The sequence below is a fragment of the Eubalaena glacialis genome, chromosome 18 (genome assembly GCF_028564815.1).
Source record: "Eubalaena glacialis isolate mEubGla1 chromosome 18, mEubGla1.1.hap2.+ XY, whole genome shotgun sequence".
NCBI lineage: Eukaryota > Metazoa > Chordata > Mammalia > Artiodactyla > Balaenidae > Eubalaena > Eubalaena glacialis.
The window spans coordinates 14,978,130-14,997,718 of NC_083733.1; the positions used below are offsets into that span (position 1 = coordinate 14,978,130).

Consider the following 19,589-nt stretch of genomic DNA (forward strand, 5'->3'; position numbering starts at 1 on the left):
CCCTAGTTTGGTGGGGGGTCAGTTAACACTCTTAAATAGCCTTGAAGCTGTGGAGGTCAGAGAGGAGTCCAGTTTCCTTGTTATGATATTGGAAGAGGTCCACATTCCTGGCATAGTTATTTTTCTGGCTACAACTTAACTAGGGCACTTCCTTCTGGACTTCAAGATCTGTAATTATCTAAACTGTATACAACCTTTGGTGCAGGCTAAGGAAAGTTCTGTGCTTGTTGTGTACCACCACAGAAGCTTTTTAGAAATGACCTCAGCTCTTGTCTCCTCCATGGTTTGGCAGCCATACAAACTGCCAGAGTAGTCATTTTGCTCTGGCCTTGACCGCTACTGACTTGAGCTCTCATGGCACCTTAATTCTGGATTTTCCTCAATGGGTTTTATTATCCTACCTTGGCTCTGAGGAATAAATAAAAACATGGGTTTTTACCTCTTCTCTCAAACATGAGTTCCTCGGCACTATGAACCTTAATATTGCAGCTATTTCTATGAATGTATTCCTGAATGCAACTGAGTGCTGTCTAGGGTAGAATTTTTAAAAGTTTGGCAGACTGAATTCTGCTGGGAAAAGTAGCTGGTACCTGGTCTAAATACTGCATCCTCTTTAGCAAATGCCAGTTATAAGGAAAGGCGTCTACTTCTGAGTTTGGAAAAGGTAAGCCGGGTTGAAATAGCGCTTGGGACCACAGGTGATCTTCATTAGTGTTGTGGGCATGCACCCTCACAAAGTCAGCATCGGTTCTTCCTTAATGTCGTCATTAACTTGTGAAGGGCCAGATACGGGATCTCTGCTGGGAGAGCCTTTGTTGAGGAGCACCCTCCCTCGGCAAAAGACAATGGCTAGACGTCCCTGCCTGAAAACTTCCATCCACGTCTCCCCTAGATTTGCTAGAATGAAATCGAGAGAAAAGCAGGAAAGGGCCAGTAAAGATAAAATTAATTTATTTGCCCTCACAACTCCGTGGGGTGGGCGTGGGCCACACTGGGGCCCCAGAGTCCTCTGCGCATGCCCTGCAGCAGTGGGCTGGGGAGTCGAGGTGTCTGGAGTGCCTGCTCCCTCATCCAGAGCTGCCTTGAGCTGGGTCCCTCCTGACCCCATCATCCTGCTCCCATATGCGAGGGGTACACAGGTCCACCTGCAACAAACTCGGGCCTGCCTCCGGCAGCAAGGACAGGACCCTGGGGACGGCTGAGTGGGAAGGCAGGCAGGAGGGTGTGGTTCAGTGCAGAGAGCTGCTGTTCTGCTCTTCAAAGGCCATCTTGCCCAGGAGCTGGCTGTCCAACTCCACCCCACTCACAGGTAGCTGGAAGAAGTTCATTTCGGCTGCTAAGGCTGCCATGGCAGAAGGGTCCTGGCCAAACTGAGCTCGCAACATCATGTCCATTTTCTCCAGCCTCCTCTTGAGCCGCTTGGCCTCCCGCTCCCGGATGAGCCGGGCCTGCCGCTTCTCCGGTGTTTCATTGGCCCGCTTCAGCCTCATGGCCTCCCGATCTCGCTGCAGCCGGCGTGCCCGCTGCTCGTCTGTCTCCTGCATGCGCTGCAGGCGCTTGGCTTCTCGGTCCCTCATGCGCCTTACCTCCCGCTCCTCGGGGGTCTCATTGTCCCGCCGGCTCTTCTTGGCTGTGCGCTCTCGTTCCAGCCGCTGCAGCCGGACTTCCAAAGGCTCGTTCTGTCGACGCAGGGCCCACTTGCGTACACTGGGGGTCTGGGCTTCTAGCAGTTTCCGGTAGGCAGCACAGTTGTTGCACACAAGCAGAATTCCAGCAGGGTACACTGGAGGACTAAAGGCAATGTCCTTCCCCTCAGCACTAGAGGGGCCCTCACTGTGGGCTGGCGGTAGGGATTCCATATTAAGGACTTCAGGAAGTTTCTCACTGGAAAGCAAAAATTTTAGATGGTTAATGCCACGGTCTAACAAGGCTCAGGTATCCAGCCCTGACTTACTCTGTCCTACCAGGCCAGTTGCTCCAAGTTCACCACTAGGGGTCAGTATGAGTGCTTGGGAGACCTCCTCTACCTTTCCACCCTTGCCCTTCTTTGGGCTAGGTTGTCTACCAAGTCTTAAAGCCCACCTGGAGTTAGGGGCTGAGCCAACCGCCATAGCAAGCCACCAGAAATCAGATGAGCCCTTACAATGTGCAGCTGCATTCAAGCCGGACTGATGGTGTTTGTAGGAACTGTGCAGGGCAGTCCTCCTCGAGGTGGAGGCTGCCTTCAGGGGAGGGCCAGTCCACTGGCTCCACCTCCCCCCAGCCGACCCTGCGTTGTACACTAGCAAATGGGACTCAGACACAGTTTACACAGTTCCAGTCTTCCTGGGACACAGTGGAGACTCTGTCCTCACATTAGGGTCCTCTCAGCACCCTGTAACTTCTTTCTCCATGCTTTATCATGAATGTTCTTGGTCTTCCCCACATCTCTTTCTAGTTGAAGATATTCTGATCGAGGAAAGAAATGAGAATTCATTTCCCTTTGGGGATGTCTAATGGAATGGACATATTTACTAGCCTCATTACTCATATTTCCAAAGAGTCAAGAGTCAGTTGCCTTTGCATTGCCCATCTCTAACCTTCACTTCGACTTGGGAAAGCAGAACCCACACCCAGTAATTTGTTCCCAGCACAGAGGGTTAGTTGCCCGGCTAACCTGTTAAACGTGGCATGGCTAGTAAAACGGGCTCCACACACAGCACAGTTAGACCGCTGGTCCTCCGAGTGGATTAAGAGGTGGCGACCCAATGACCCGGGGGAGCTAAGGGCCCGGCCACAGACAGGACACATGTAGCTCTTGGCGCTCACCACTGCTGCAGTGTGCTGTAAAAGAGAGCCTTAATCTGTCAACTCACACCAGCTCCAGGACAATCTGTACCCACTTAGGAACTACTTTCTGGGAAATGTCCCCTTTCCTTAGTCTTAGAACAAGGACTTGCAACTATTCTCCCTATCTAGCACCTGGAAAAGTAAGAGTCTCTTGTGTTAAAGGGCCTTCAGAAGGGCAAGGCCATCCAGACCATTGCTCGGATTTCATTAGTTTGAGTTCTGACTATGTACTGGGACATGTGGCTGGCTTGGGGAACAATGGGACTCCAGAGCCTGAGAAGAATTCTTGCTCAGGATAATTTCTCACGGCCTGCTTGCCACATGCTGTGTAGGTACAAGTGCATTTTAAAGGAGCGTTGAAGGTCAAGTCTAGAAGCTGGCTGGAAAGACTGATATCCAAAAGGTATTTAAATGCACTGCCTTTCCTTCAGTCTTTTAAAATCAGTCTTCTGAAGAAACACTTCTCCTCATGAACCAATTATCTTTATGGTAAAACTCACGCTGCCATGCGTGCTGATGCCTGGTCAATACAGAGCATAAGGCACGTGTTCTGTGACTGGATCAGGGAAAAAAAGGAAACAAAAGTTTGTCTAGTTCTGACCCCCTGGTTTACACTATCTTTCTCCAATACTTCAGAAACACCTATGTTAACTCATTTTTTCTTCTTTAAAACAAAGCCCAGTTTCTATTTCACTATTTAAAATATGCCTTAAGTAATTTAGAAAAAAATGATACTTAATTTTCACAGTGTGTCTGCCTGGGAACCCAGAACATATTCACTCAACATATCCCACTTATTCTCTACAATGTTCTGAGGATTGGAGTGGAGTCTTGGTGGAAGCAACAACCCAAGGTTCTTTCCGGGGTTGGAGGCAAAGGCTAAACAAGTTGTTGGCGCCCGTGTTCTGGAGCATGCGGCTCCGCACGCCATACCTGGTACACATGCGCAATCAGCTGCCCCCGACTCCCACAGTCTAGCTGGCAGAGGGGACACTGGCAGAGTCCAAGTAAGGGGTCAGAATTCAAATTCTCCGTGACCTGCAATTTAACAAGTAGGCGATTCATGAACACAGTTTACCAGTCTCTTCCCTGCCCCTTTGAACACAGTTTACCAGTCTCTTCCCTGCCCCTACTTCTTTTAAAAGGGTATCCTGTTAAAAGGAACACAACCTCTTATCATACGTTATTATTAGGTTCCCATTGTGGGTCGAAGGAAAAAGTGATAGGGGAAAGGGAATTAAATTTGCTCCCATCTTCATTTTCTCCAAGGCTTCCTGCCATGAAGACATAGTATTACTCCAGAGAGAGCTTATCTATTTTTTTTTTCCCTAAGGTAAACTCTGTAGAGAGAAGATTAGCTTTCCCTACTGCCATGCCTCTTGCAGGAATCCTTAGGAAAACAGTTTAGTGAAAAGATGGCACCTCAGTTAACACTTTGACTGAAATTTGCAAGCATATTCAAGAGTACACCTGAGGAAGTCAGCTAATAGTTTTGCAAAGACGGATGTTCTGCTGGGAAGAAGTGGGGAGCTTTAGGAAGAAGAGCTGTGTGGGAGTGAAGTGATATGTGGGTGGAAAAGGAAAGCTGGGTGTGAAGAGAACTGTGTGTCTGAGGTTTGGGTAACTCATGCTGGGAAGGAAGAGAGGCTTCATATGAAGCCCAGGAGACCCTCAGAGGCAAGAGTGTTACATGTGGAAGAGAGGCATCTGGGCAGAGTAGAAGGGTAAGGAGGTTCCCGGACTCAGGAGCCATTTGTCACTTGCCTCATGCTCTACCACATTGTTCCCACCAACAGGCTGTTCTGCATTTTCTAACTCTTTTTCCACTTTGACCACCCCTCCGTCTTCCTCTGATGTGTGGGAAGAGACTTCATCTTGTGTGGTCTCCTCTTCATCACCCTCACTGTCACCTGGAACACACAAACTGGTCACTTGTTCTGATTTTTGCATGAATACATCTTACGTTGCTTTCCACCCTACAGTTTGCAGCTAAAATGGAAAACATTCTCAGATCTTCCATAATATAGTTTGTATCAGTGCTTATTTGGGTACAAATCACGTTAAGTGGAAGCCAGCTATAATTGTTTATATTGCCATATACACACTAAAGAGAAAATCGGAGGCAAAACTGTATTGGAAAATGGTTATTAGGTCCCGTATATTATCATAAAAATGATAATTTCTTACACAGGGTTCCCAAATATCTCACACTTTCAAATCACACCTCCCATGCACCTCACACCATGCTCATTCCAACACACCACTTCTGACTTACCAACGCTTATCACTGATTTTATTACTTACTTTTCTCCGTAACCTCCCTGCGCAATTTCTCCATGGTGTCGCATACACTATTCTATTCTGAGACCCACTAATCTGTTCTCTCCCAACAAACCCCAAGGCATGATTACAGAAACACCAACAAGTTTTTCTTTCCTCTTATCAATAAAGGAGGCAGTAGGAAATTAGGTAAAAATGTCACTTTATAGGGAAAAAGCTGCTCAGTACAGTGGAAAAGTTAGCACAACAACAAACCTCGGGCATTCTGTAGTGGTATTTGACTCACAGTGTTCTTACCCTGCTAGTAACGCAGCATTCTACGTTAAATAAGTCCATTGTTTCTGTTGGTTCTTTGGATTATCTGATGGATTATTGAATGCATCAAGTGGAGGGAACAGGACATTCTTTACTTTAGGATGAAATATAATTTCTTGTGGCTAAAGTAAGAATTGATTTGTTTTAGTTCAGGGTGCAAGATGTGGCCGTGCAGAGGTCTGCCTGTGGCTAGGGGATCTGCAAGGTTTGTGTGAGCTGATTTTTTTTCTCTATTACTTATAAAATTGGAAAAGAAATGATTTTTAAAAAACACAATAACATAGGGAGTTCTTTCTGAAAGGAAAAAAAAGTGCTAGTACTTTGAAGATCACAAGAGGAAGCCAAACCTAGGGAAGCTGTCAGACTCCAGTCCCATCCTAACACCACCTAGATCCTGGACTCCTGGGCCTGACTGTCAGCAAGAGAAATACAGGATAGAGTTTCACCAGGCTCTCAGCATCAGCAGTGAGACTCAGCTTTCCTAGCTAACAGTGCTTCTTATCTTCTCTCTCCTATCCCTTACATAATTTCTAAATCTACCAGTAACTGGGCAAAACTGGTTACATTCCCTTTCTTCAAAAGAAAATCTAACCAAATCATCTGCTAGTAGATACATGTGTCTCTGTTAGATACTTCACTTGGTTGGTAGACTGGATTTGGGCCCGGGAAAGATCTACAGTATGCCTTATTCCTTGGTCCAAAGCTTTAGTGTGAATCCATCTCAGTAATAAGGGTTGGCACAGATTAAATCATACTATATTTTCTCACCAGCTTATTTGGAATACTTGTAGTCTAAGACAACACTGTATCAAACACTTTTTGTAATTCATCAAAAATCCAAATATATCTCTCTACTAGAAAGATTAAAAAAAGAATAAGTATGCCATGCAGAGGGATGATGCAACTTTTCCAGAATGGAAACCTATCAGACATCTATAGATATTGCCATTCCTACCTATTACTCAAACTGGTGGCTCCCACAGATTTTCTAGAAATATTTGGTTCACTTTTCTGTACCTGAGCAATTACTTGCTAAATTATTATATTTATTGCTAGAGTATTAGTTTAAATAGACAATGTAGTTCCTGGAAGGTACAGAACTCTCTCCCTCTTCTTTCTTTTCCAACCCCGAACGTGGAGAAAAATCAGAAATGTCAATATGAATTGACACTAATAATAACCAAAATCAGATGGATCAGATGTGAAAATCATCCTAGGAAATAACACATCTCAAAGTGTATTTGTTCAAGCAAGTCACAGAACAGACAATCCATGAGGCTCAACCAGTTACCAGCCACTGTCTTTTCAATCTCTTAACCAAAGGGATCTACTCAGGACTTGGTGTGGGAAGACCTCGACATTAGCATTTTACATGCTGCATAATCTCACTGGTAAGCAAGTCCTCTTATAAAACATTAAAACTGGGTCCTCAAGCAAAACTTTCATTAATACCACTCTTACATTTTATTAATTATGATTAAATAGATCCTAGGAGACAGGAAGTTTTTTCTTTTCATTTGACCTAGCCCAGGGGCTGCTTGAGCACTCATTATTCCTATGCCCCTGTCTATCACAGTCATCACAAATCTATCTGTGTATGGCACTATGCCAAGTACTGCAGTCCTTGAGTTAACAAAAAAATATATATATAATGCCAAACCTGTTCTTTCTCTGGACAAGCATATGCCCATACACCTTAGAACACCTTTGGGAACACTGAGGATCCACAAATCTCCTTCTTCATGTCTTCCTCCCAACCCCCATGCATAATCCCCAGAGCACACACACTCTGATAATTCTTCTCCCATTGCCCTGAGTCATTACCAGAAGGTGCAGAACTCACTGCTACTGGAGTCCTGATCTCTTAGTTGTTGGATAGCTTGTCGCTGACTGCCAAGGTCTCCAGGAAAATCAGTTTTCATCATCGCCTGGCGGGCTTGCTCTTCTAGCCCAGCAAATACTTGATCCCCTGGTGGTCACAAGGAAAAATAGTCAGGCCACCAGCTGGGCAGTACATCCCCAGGCAAGCTGGTTGGAAAGTCAGACCATTCAAAGGTAGGAGACAGGCAGGTACCCTGTGGTGGGGTCATTCATCTCCAAGTCAACTTGTTGCCTCCAGTGGTTTCCGGGCACAGCTACTCTTCTTGGGCAACAAGCCAGATGCTCTAGAAAGCATCATTTGCTTCTCTTAAATCCTCCTAATAATGACTCCTTTTAAAGGTGATCAATTGCTACTTTACCAATTTAACATCAAAATCTCAATTCTATTTATAATCTTCCATCAGGACTGGGGAGACAGAGGCAAGAGGCAAAGTGATGGAATGAAGATGGGGCAAAAAATCTGGGCACAACCTCTGAATCTCAATGTATTAGCAATATGGTCCTGATTCTGTCTGCCTCTGACTATAAACAAGTGCTTCAAATAATCCATCTGAAACAGTATCTATGACCCCATCTTTCATCCATTCTCCTTACAAGACATACTCTAGAAGTTCTTCCTTTACTCTCTCACATCTATTAGAATTAGCCACAAGCAAATCAAAAATTGGTTGAATAATGGATTAAAAGGAAAACAGATAATATGTGAACTCATTTCTGCTGAGGAACAAACTTCCTGAAACATGCCAACCAATTTGCAACAAGTAATATTTCATCTAGTCTCCTTGGTTTAGTGTGGTCTTTTTTTTTTCTTCTTTGTATGCAGTATCCAAAAGCCCCGGACCCATCCTTGATTATGCATTTACTGTGAGGAACTCTGCCTGGGATCTATGTGGTTATTGAAGAGTTAACATTTAAGTGCTCTTTTATTTCCAAGAGGCCAGGCATAAGGAGAAAAGAGAATTGGGTTTCTTGAGGTTTCCATTGTCTCAGTCAGAGTGGAAACTACAGTCCCCATTCTCCAGCCATCAAGAGAGAATAATAAAAAGCCCTAGTGAAATGTCTGACAATAGACCAGGCGCTTTCTTAATGAAGAGAGAGAGGAAATTAAACAGGCTCAGGTTCCGAGGCTGATACAATGATGTAGGAAGAATGAACTGGTCAGTTGACCTGTACAACTAGTCCTTGGGCAATGAAAGAACTGATGTGAAGTAGGCTTCGTGTGATTCACTTAGGTATTTGTTCAGCAAATATTCATTGAACATCTACTATATGCTAAGTGCCAAATGCTAAAAATAGTGATTATTTGGCACTTCCTAGTTCCAGGCTCTACGTTAAGTGCATTATAGTTGCTACCTCACCTTAATTCTCTGCAAAACTCTATGTGGTAGTTATTACTATCCATATTTTACTTAGGAGAAAACTAAGATCTATGGTAGAACTAAGTATTCAGACCCCAGTCTGTCCAACCCTTAATTACCATATTTTTCAGTTGCTTTCTAGCAGAGTTGTAAACAGAATTTTAAGCAGTTCATTAGAGCAATTTTACTGAAAATAAACGCTTGTCTCTGTGCGACAAGAATAGCTCTGATCCTAGTGTTAGTGTTACCTTCCTACCATCAGAAACTGATATACAACTCAAATACCAAAATAATGTTCTCAAGGCCAGGACTGATGGAAGGAACCATCATTTTTATGGTTCTGATTCCATGTGATGAGTTACCATGCCTGGGTTAGAGTAATATTATGGCTATTCTGACTGACACTATGAGTGGGAATAGAGGTGCTAAGAGTCCAAGTGTACTTCTAGCCACACAGCCCTCAAGTAAATAAAAAATAACCTGCTTTAAGTCCACTTTCATAATATACAAGATGACACACTGGATATAAATTACCGCTAGGGAGAGCAAAAAATGAATTCTGTGTTATAGCGCCTCCTCTTCCCTCTTTGCAGGAGTAAAATATTTAATTTCTCCACGTTGGTTCCTCTGTAACCACAAGACCATGGCTAACTGGAATAGTTACTGAATTCTTCTGGGTAAACGCATGTTTTTGGACCTGGTGGCCGTGGGCAGATATGACACTAAGGAACAAGTTATGTACCAGCATATAATTATCAAGGGCAGACCATTCTCATCAATGACATCTCTAAAGAAACCTATCCAGAAACCAGCTAGGTTTATAACATACTAAGAATCTACACTTCCCCCCCTTTCTTTTTTTTTTTTAAATTTATTTATTTTATTTTTGGCTGTGTTGGGTCTTCATTGTGGTGTGCGTGCTTCTCACTGCAGTGGCTTCTCTTGTTGCGGAGCATGGGCTCTAGGCGCACGGGCTTCAGTAGTTGTGGCTCGCAGGTTCTACAGCGCAGGCTCAGTAGTTGTGGCACTCGGGCTTCAGTAGTTGTGGTGCACAGGCTTAGTTTGCTCCGTGGCAGGTGGGATCTTCCCGGACCAGGGATCAAACCCGTGTCCCCTGCACTGGCAGGTGGATTCTTAACCACTGCGCCACCAGGGAAGTCCCCCCCCCCCGCCTTTCTTAATGAGGAATCACCACTGTATTAGAAGGACATCTATAAGGATATGTAATTTTCAAGATCAGCTAGTAATTCAGTCTAGTCTCCATCAAACTTGAGCTAAAAATTTATTCCTATTGAAGTTGTCTAAATATTTCAGCCTTCCCAGAACAGAGAAGAGTCAGTTCAATACAGCTGCCCTATCTAGGACTTTTGGGAGCCTTCTCACCTAGGATAGTTGGGCTATATTAATTCTGTCATTCCTTTTTTGGCAGTTTGGAAAGAAAAGCTATGCTCCTCTATTTTATTCCATTCCTGACTTGGGAAAAAGGCTAAGGTAAACTTTACTCCTTAGGGCTATTCTTATCTAAATACCAACATAAAGCAAAATATATAAAGACCATAAAGAGGGATTCTGGCAGACCTCATAGAAAAAGATATGTGAATGATCTCCCAGTAGTCATTATTTACCTAATCCCTAAATCTGACTGTCCAGAATTATCCTTTCATAAGAAGGTAGTGATAATTGCTAAAAGTATGTCATATTAACTCAAGTATAATGTGATCCATAGAGATACTAGTGATTAAGAAGTGTTATACAGTTGCCTGCTTTTACAATGTAGCATTATTATTTCCTTCTATCTTGAGACTGTTGGAGTAGGTTAAAAAAAATCCTCTGGCTTCTAGATATTAATGTAGGGCAACCATCTTCTTTAACATGGGTATTTATTTGTCTATTAATAGTTGAGAAAAAGTCATCTAAGTTCAACAGTAAAAAGCAAGGTACTACCTCTCCTTTTTGTGGTATGAAATCAAGATACTGTTGGTCTGATTTGGCTAAGGTTTTTTAGACCAGATAAGAACAAAGCCATGCAAACAAGCCTGTAGAACAGATGAGAAGCCTGAGATGAAAGTTACTGGAAGACAAAGATTTTACAATTCTCTTTCTTGAGTCTTTGGTGCAGTTAAATAAATGCAATGTCTGGCTGACTTAAGTAAAGCAGCTGAGACATATTCTAAGAGAGCAGATGTCAAATTCAGAATAAAATGAGCTAGTACTGGGAGTGAGGCACTTAGGATTCCTTTTCTAGCTGACAGTCTCCGTAATCCGAGGTGCTATCACATATTGGGAACAGAACCATTTACCTCATAAGGATGCTGACAATGAATGAAGACAAAACAAATTATACTTTTTAGAAGAGAAGGGACTTTAAAGGCTTCTTTTTCCTACTTCTCTGTAAAAGCTGAAAACTTTAATTGAAGTTGAAAGTTTTTAGTCTCATATATAATCTGAAAACAAAAGTCTCTTAAGAAACGGAAGTTTTCCTTTACTTAGTGGTTTGCTTGGTACAAAAGCACCAAATGAAAGTGTGCAAAGGATTGTATTTTCAACCTCTCTAGAAACAATTTATAGAAATTTGTATTCAGAAGGGGGTGAGATGAGGAAGGAGGGAGGGAAGAGGTCTACAGAGATTTCAACCCATATGCAGTTCCTCTGTGACTAACAACAATTCTGGACTTTTATTCCAAAAGCTCTGCATCAAGTCTATTAAGGAACTGGGCAAAACACAAGAGTCTGCCTGGACGTTTCTGGGTAAAGGAGAGATCATGACGGTAATTTAGATACAGAGACAATCCTGAGGAAAGCCAAGTATATGCCAGAGCAGCCTGCCCATTGACTTCTAAAGTGGATCTGACAGATGCTGCCAGGCTACAGCAATGGGATTCTTAATATATTCTTTTAGGAGGGCTTCTTAATATATTCTTTTAGGAGCTGCCTGCTACACAATCCTCTTGTTCCCAGAAGGCAGATCTAATGGAGCTCAGCCATTACTCTGCTCAAATGCCATTGGCTTTGACATTTAAGCAAAGCTTCTGCAGACCTTCCTGCCTCCCAGACCTTGAGTTCATTCTGTTTACTTTAAATAGATGAGCAGCATTAAATTCAATACATTTGATTGGTTGTATTTCACTGCAAGGGGTTAGGAGACGCACGTGGTCAGAAGACTGAAATTACCTATTTCTACTTGGCATTATTGTGGGCAATGAGAAGATGACCTTTCAAAAAATGTAGGACCAGCTTCAGTCCCCAAATAGTAAATAAGTAGAAGGTCCTCAGAGACCAGCAAATCTCAGTGTCTTTCTTCTTTCTTAGTCCATCACGTGAGATGCCTTCACAATTCCCTGCCCAAATGCATCACTGAAAACAGCCCCTCCCTGCGGGTCTGCTTTTTAGTTGCACCCGAACATTTCCGTTCACAGCCCTCTTAATGGTCACCACTGCAAAGTCCCATCCGCTCCACCACAATACTACAAGGTTCACTAGCTCAACTCTAGAAACTGCATTTCTGCAGCTGTGGATATGATATTCCCTCCTTCTCTGTGGTCTGTTTGTCCATCTGTTTTCCAACTCCAGTACCAGCTCATCTTGGCTTTGACTCATTACGGTGAGAGGAGATGCAGCTATGGACTTATGCTATGTGGGTGCAGGCATTGGCCACACAAGCATTTACTGGCTTCCCTGTACTTAATCATACTATCATCCCCACCAGCTACTTTCCTCAAACTCTCTTTGGACAGGTGGCTTTTAGAGGTAAATGCCCAACTCCAGTGATTGCCTTATTTGTGAACCCATCACTCTACTAAGAGTTCCTTTCCTGCCCTGCCTTCTTGGGGTCACATCTGTGTCTTTTATCAATATCCACCTTCAACCAGAGAGGAGAAGACAATCCTTCTGAACCTCTGTGTTGTATTACCTATGGTAGAGATACTTCATTTTATCTCTCTTGAAAATCCTCACATTCAGGCCCACTAAATTTCACTGTTTTAGCAGCAGTTTCTAAATCCTTCCTGAACCACTCACCTTTATATTAGGCAGCCTTCCATATCCACCTACTCCAGAATACACTCCTAGAAGTATCCAACTTGCTCTGTCTTATAAAACTTTTCTAGGACTTGAAGAATTAATTGTATATGAAAGTTTGCTACCCTAATCTCATTTAATCTATAAAATGCTAAAGTCCTCTTAATCCCTCTGTCCCTACTGGTTTCTCTCCTACTCTTGAAATTACGCAATAAAATAAAATAAGGTACATACTGTCTGGCATACGGTATGTTTTTAATAAATTTTAGTCCTCTTATCCTAACTCCATGACTGATCTATCCTCTCAAATGTAGGTTTTTTTCCTTAAAAAAAACCAAACTTTCATATGTTATACCACTGAATTCCCTTCAAATGTTGCTGTACTTTAGTCAGTCCTCCATAAGAACACGGAGCTATTTGTCTCTTTTTAACATTTGAATGAAGATGCTTATCTCCCCAGATCATAGGAAACTGGTTAATTGTCTCAAATCTACATAGATATATTAGTGTTAATTTAATGAGGCACTTTTGAAAACCCACTATGAGCAGTGCTAGAAGTAGAGAGGGATAGCAGGAATTATATATGGGACATAGTGTCTGCCCTCCAGAAGTTTACAATCCAATTACTAAAATAAAACATATATATGAACCTGCTGAGAAATAATGCAAGGCAATAGTGCATAGCTGGTTCTTGTTACCAGTCTCTCCTTCATGTGATCCATCCCACACACTATTTTGTAGTCCCAAAACACTGTATTCTAAATGTCACTCCATTCTCCCTGCTTAAAAACCTTCAGTAGCTCCTTACAGTCAGGATGAAGTGTGAACTTGGCCTGGCCTTCAGGCCTCTACAATGTAGAGTTAAACATCTCCAACGTCATGTTCTATGGCTTCTGGACAAATGCAACTTCTGCTTCATACAAAGTCTCCTTGTCCCCTGAACATACCACGTGCATTCCCTCTTTGTTTCTTTGCTTTCCCCTACCTGATTTTACCTCTCCTTTCCTCTTTTTTTTAAAGAATCCACTTTCTACCTTCCAAGGTCCAGTTCAAGTTCATAGTCTAAGGCCTCTTCCATCAAGCATTCCCTGGCTATCTCAGTCCATGGAGCTCTCTCCCTCCTTTTTTTTTTTTTGGCCTCAGGGCATGTGGGATTTTAGTTCCCCGACTATGGATCAAACCCATGGCTCAAATCCGTGGCCTCTGCAGTGGAAGGACAGTCTTACCCACTGGACCGCAAGGGAAGTCCCTCTCCCTCCTCTTAATTTCTGTAGTACACACAGTCTGCAGCATCCCTATTTGGCACTTAGCATATATTATCTTGCTATATGCTTATCTATCTATCTATCTATATCTGTGGCTACATTATAGTCTTATATATCTTTATATTGTTTTACGGCCTTGGCATCTAGCACAAGGCTTTGCACAGAGTAGGAATCCTATAAATGTCTGTTAATGTGAATACTAAGGATGAATCAAGAGCACCTATTCCTAAGACAGGTTTCTAAGACCTCCTCCAGCACAGAAACACTTTAAATCCATCATGTTCGACACCTTTAACCCTTTTTTCTTCACAAATTAGTGTGAGTCGATCACCTAAATTCAGATTACTCTTCCTTTCCAACCCTCAGCATTCTCAGGTTCCAGAAGAAAAAGCCCAGTACTCACAGTGAACTTTATTTGGATTTGTCTGTTTCCGACGGGACATGTTTCCCTGATCCAAGAGCTCTGGCTTTTCCCAGTTTCACGACTGGATGTTACTACCTCCTTGCAAGGTGCTGACCTACAAAAAAAAGGATAATGTTAGCACATGTCATTTTGCTCATAAATTATACACAACTAAAAGATGAAAGACTTTTAAAAATAGTTTTTGAGTATATAAAACTCACCAGTTATAAATCATTGAACTTCTTAAAGAAAGAAAGAAATGAATAAATCTCTAGCACAACTTTAAGGTCCCAAGAAGTTTCAGAGAGAATTCCAAAGGATTTAGAGAATTCCACTCTAAATCCAACTCTGTAATCCATAATGCTGTTAAGTGATCATGATCAAGCTCAGAGGGTAGAAAAGGAAGCAAAAAAACTCAGGCAACCAGCGTTAGAAGCACCATGGGCTCAAAGGGATAACCCTCATGAATTGTAAAAGGAAGCAAAGGAAGCTAAAGAGGGTGGCAGCTCATATGTCACATGCCCTCTGGAAGTCAAGCCCTGCAATCCGCACCAATGAGAGCCTCCAGATGTTTTTTTCAAGAAGTTATCTCTCCTGGAGGTGACAAAGGCACCACATCCCTGTGAGACAGGAAATATCTCAAAACTCCTGGGCATCTGTAAATGAAACATGGGAAACAGAGCCTCTACCTAGGGATGCAGGCACAGTGCTAGGCACTGTGGATGACAGGGCACTAAAGCAAATCAGACTTCATGTTGAAGATGGGCTTTTACCAGAGGAGCCAGGTGCCATACACATTGTTGAGTACTAATTCAATACCTCAATGTGGAACATCAACCTGGCCCTGCTCACATGCTCCCGAGTGGTGGTCAAAGTTAATAACTTTAGTGCCTCTTCTCAATCCAGCCTCTTGTAGCAAAGAGTGGGAAGAACAAAGAGAAAAGGTCCCCAAATGAGAAGTGCTGCAGAGACATGCACCTGCTTCCCTGAAATAGGAGAGAACAGATACTTAAGCCTAGAGTTTCCTGGTTAGTTGTAAGAAAGGCTTTCCCAGCATTAAGTGTTGTTAGAGAGTCCGAAATGGATTAGTAGTGGAAGCTGTGAATTTTCTTTGAAAGACAGAGTGAATAAACAGACATAGATTAAAAAGAGATACTCTCTTTCCTACCAAAGATGAGAACATGGATCTGGTCACCCTCTAACTTTCAGTTCCTGCCTTCTCAGATTGTACTCACACTAATAAGCAAATATAAAATTGTAGTTTATTGCCTTAGGAGGCATTATGAGAGGCTACTTACTACCATCTACACTTTGCACTCCAGTTAGTGAAGACTCACCTCCTGTTAATGCCAACTAACTCCTCTATGTAGCTAGAAAGGACCTCAGACCTGTAATCAGATCCTGCCTCCCCTTACCAAAAGAAGAAAGAAACCGCAAATGGCAAAGACAGGCCTCCACAGGAAGTGGCAAAGGAAGCAGCTTTCAGGCAGTCTTCTATCATATCTGCATATCAAACACAGTTCTTTTTCAGACCTTTAATTAAAAAAAAAAACAACAAACTCCAAATGTATACAGTAAAAATCAATTTTAAGGTAGTATGTTGAGTGCTAATGCTAATGAAACGTGTTCTCTAAGTTTTGTTTGTGTAGATCATTTCTTTCTAATCAAGTAGTTATTTTACAAATTGAAGCAGTGAATGAATATTACACTTTGGATCTTTTCCTATAAGTCTGTGGAATCACAAAGTGGAAAGTTGAATAAAATGCAGGTTGCCTATCATTTTTTTTTTTCTAAAATTTGCAGAGCTATAACTCTCTATTGTATACGAAAGAAAATGAAACCTTTACTAATCTTTAAATTTTCTTCCTATTAAGATCAGAAATTGAAACTGTGAGATAAAGGTAATAAAGATCCTTCTGAATGAAGGACAAATAATATGACACAGGCTCTGTTCAGATCATCTTGGTGAGGCAACAGCTCAATACTAAAGCTACAAGTCAGAAACAGAAATCAACATCTGGCATATTTAAATCACCAGTGTCCACTGCATCTCACAATCCTCCTAGTGGCCAAATGGGGAACCAACCAGATGGTACCCAATGGGACTTCACACCTGAGGGATTAAGGGGAAAACATAAGCAAATACTCTTCCTCCCTCAAAAAAAGAAAGCCTGTGGGGTCGTGGACTCTTGAAAATAAGTAAGTTAATTAATTATGTAATTAATTAACAATAAAAAACTAGCACTAGCAGATACATTCTTGACTGCACAACAAGATCTCAGAGGTTAGATAATTGTTTTACAGCAGTAAAAGCTAATAAAATCCATAGACACATTGCCGTAAAATTCACTAACTCAGTTTTACTTTCAACACTGCCTCAGTTCCCAAGCCTGAATCTGAAACCGATACAAAAATGTAAAAGGATAGCCTGAACATCACCATCTGGAAGAAAAACAGGATGGGAAGAAAGGTAACCGGTGAGATTCAGGTCTACAAGGGATTCTATTTAAAAAGGGAGGCAGTTTTGTCCATCTTTAGAATGAGGTTAAGAATACTTGGGAGGGGGGACAACGTCTCCCCTTAACACTGTCCCTGCTCTCCCACAGGTGTTAGGTTGCAGCTTCCAGGACACACCACAGACTTTAGCAAGAAAACACGGGTGAAATCCAAGCTTTAAGAAAAGAGGGTGCACTCCCACCTCCAGCTCTGGTGCAGTTCCCACGGAGCAAAGTAAACTCGCCTGAATCCCAGGTATCTGTATCTGCCAAAAACGAGAGGACAAGCAAGCTGGTCACGTAGCCACCTCACAGGTCACCCTGTTCCCGCTTCTGCTCGGTCTGGAGCGTGTGTATAACCAGCCGAGACGGTCCCTCTGGCTTCCTGAGGCATGAGCACAGGTAGATTCCCGGGAATTATCAAACAAGAGCCAGAGGTCTTCCGAGGCGGCTCAGACAAACCCTCAGACAATACAGTCTTCTCAGAAATCTAAATTTAGAAGCCCTTCTGCGAGAAGGCGACTCGGCACTGACACCCGGGTCGGCGCCCCCACGCCCATCCTCCCCCTCCCCCAGCTCCAGCCCAGCCTGTCAGACGCCGGGGCCGTCCCGGCGCTGCCCGGCTGAGCCCGACCTGGGCCCACGCGGGGAGGGCGGCGACGCGGACGCCCCTGCCGCGCCCGAGACCTCCAGAGGGACGGAAAGAGGAACGGCCGCTGTGGGGAGCCAGCCCGGTCCGGCCTCGTCGCGGGAACCCGGGGCAGGGGGAGGGTCAGAGCCAAGGCGGCCCCCGCCCCCCAGGCCAGAGCGAGCCCCTGTTCCCCTCCCCAGACACAGACTGACAAAAGGACCGACAGCCGGCGACCAAGGGAGGGGGCGAGGAGCCCCTGCATCCTCAGCCTGGTCCCGGAGGGAAAGAGTCGGGGGTCTTTTTACCCGGCGCCTCGGCGCTCCGCGGCGCTCCGGGTCCCTGGGCCCCGCCTCCGGACAGACGGACCGCCGGACAATGGGCCCTGGGCCGCAGCTCGGGCCGGCCGGGCCGGGGCTCTCCGGGACTGGGCCCCGGCGGGCAGAGGGCAGCTCCGGGCCGAGCTGGTGGCGGGGAGCCCAGGGGCGGCGCTGCAGACGGACAAAGCCAACGGCAGACAGACAGACGGAGGGGGAAAAGATGGCGACGCGGGCGGCGGGAGCGCGCTGCTCGCACACCCGCAGCGAGTGGGGCGCGTGCATGAGTCTCTCCTATCCCCCCTCCCCCCTTCGCAAGCTTCGTCCCCCTCCTCGCTCCCCAGGCGCGCGCCCGGAGGCATGGGCGGGGCTTAAGGGGCGAGGGGTCCGGGGAGGCAGGACTTAAGGGAGCATCCAATCACAGACATTCGAGAGGGGCCTCGCCTCGGTTCTCGCGCTCTGGAGACCACCCAGCCTCGCACCCTCCTAGGTCTCTTTCTGGTTCTGTCAACTCCTCAGCTCCCCTATACTCTCCTGAACCTTTAAACTCTAACCTGACTGTCAGCTCTGATCCTGGTTTCCTACCCCACCTTCGAGTTCAGCCACAAAGCCCACATCCCCCAACCACAGCTCCACCGCAGGCTCCCCCTCTCCTTAGCCCAACCTTAGTCTCCCGCTTTCCCCAACCCAAACCCTCTTCCGTTTATTTCCCCACATCTCACAGTTTCTTCGGTCCCCACGGCGTTTAATGTGACCGAGATCTAGGGGCCACGGACCTTTGTGGGAGGGGCTAAATTCGGCTGTGAGAACCTCAGAGGAGAAAAATCTTTAGCTTCGTTTAGACATTTAAGTCTCCAACATGATTCTCAACTAATAAAACAACAGTAGCTGTAGACCCTGGGGCATAGAATTAATTTAGAGAAGGGTAACTTGTGGCACTGTTGCCGCTTAAGGGGCATTTGGGGCAATTGAAAGTGGTTAGACTCACTTCCTAATAAAACACCTCCTTCCCCTCTCATCATCCCCTTCTATTTCCTCACCGCTTTCCTTCCTTTCCTCTCATTCTCTCATCCTGTAGAATGCCTAAGCCTGCCTTTGACATAGCTCACTTGGAGAAGTAGGGCATGCGGTGGAAAGATGAGATCTGACATTAGAAGATCCAGCTTTGAGTCTGCTGCTGACCAGCCTGGTTACTTTGGGCAAGTCACTTCCCTATTCTGAATCCCTGCTTCCTAAAAATGTAAAATGGTTAATAATGCAATAATTCCTGGTCTCTACTCTCATAGGGTTGTTGTGCTGATTAAGTAAAATGAATATATGAAAGAGTTATGTAAATATCCCTTATGATCACTGGCCCCACAAAGATGGAGCTAATGAGGATGCTGATCATTGCTTATAAAGCAACAAGTCTTGGTATTTGCATAAAGCGCTCTTGCAAACTGTCCTTTCCAGAAATCTCTAACAAGATGATATCATTGTCTGCATCTTGTGTTTAATGTAAGAGGACCTTGGTCCTTCACAATTCTGTGGTAGATGGCTCATTCATTCATTCATTCATTCATTCATTCTTTGTGGCTGGGATATGAGGTAGGAATTATTCTTTTTTAAATAAATTTATTTATTTTATTTATTTACTTTTGGCTGCGTTGGGTCTTCATTGCTGTGCACAGGCTTTCTCTAGTTGCGGTGAGCGGGGGCTACTCTTTGTTGCAGTGCGCAGGCTTCTCTTGTTGTCGAGCACGGGCTCTAGGCACGCGGGCTTCAGTAGTTGTGGCTCGCGGACTCTAGAGTGCAGGCTCAG

General features: G+C 44.3%; 1 protein-coding gene across 4 annotated transcripts; it reads right to left on the reverse strand.

Moving 5' to 3' along the window:
- Positions 1-934: 934 nt before the first annotated feature.
- On the reverse strand, positions 935-18,041 carry ZNF821 (zinc finger protein 821). Of its 4 annotated transcripts, none has more exons than XM_061172951.1 (9): positions 17,780-18,041; positions 17,047-17,109; positions 15,764-15,851; positions 14,349-14,463; positions 7,268-7,393; positions 4,594-4,739; positions 3,763-3,867; positions 2,657-2,823; positions 935-1,884 (listed from the first exon to the last, which is right to left on the reverse strand). In XM_061172951.1, exons 4-9 carry the CDS (start codon positions 14,386-14,388, stop codon positions 1,230-1,232), a joined length of 1,239 nt encoding a protein of 412 aa, XP_061028934.1. In that variant the 5' UTR covers positions 14,389-14,463; positions 15,764-15,851; positions 17,047-17,109; positions 17,780-18,041; the 3' UTR covers positions 935-1,229. The 4 variants fall into 4 exon arrangements, with proteins under 4 accessions (XP_061028934.1, XP_061028933.1, XP_061028935.1 ...); XM_061172950.1 differs by having other exon boundaries at positions 15,764-15,881; XM_061172952.1 differs by lacking the exon at positions 15,764-15,851.
- Positions 18,042-19,589: the final 1,548 nt, after the last annotated feature.

Excerpts from the sequence above, each read along its gene's own strand:
- ZNF821 (XM_061172952.1), bottom strand. The coding sequence starts at position 14,388 with ATGTCCCGTCGGAAACAGACAAATCCAAATAAAGTTCACT. Across the intron at positions 3,868-4,593 it reads ACAATGTGGTAGAGCATGAG|GTCACGGAGAATTTGAATTC; the intron begins GCAAGTGACAAA and ends GTTAAATTGCAG. Across the intron at positions 2,824-3,762 it reads TGATTGCGCATGTGTACCAG|CACACTGCAGCAGTGGTGAG; the intron begins GTATGGCGTGCG and ends TCTCTTTTACAG.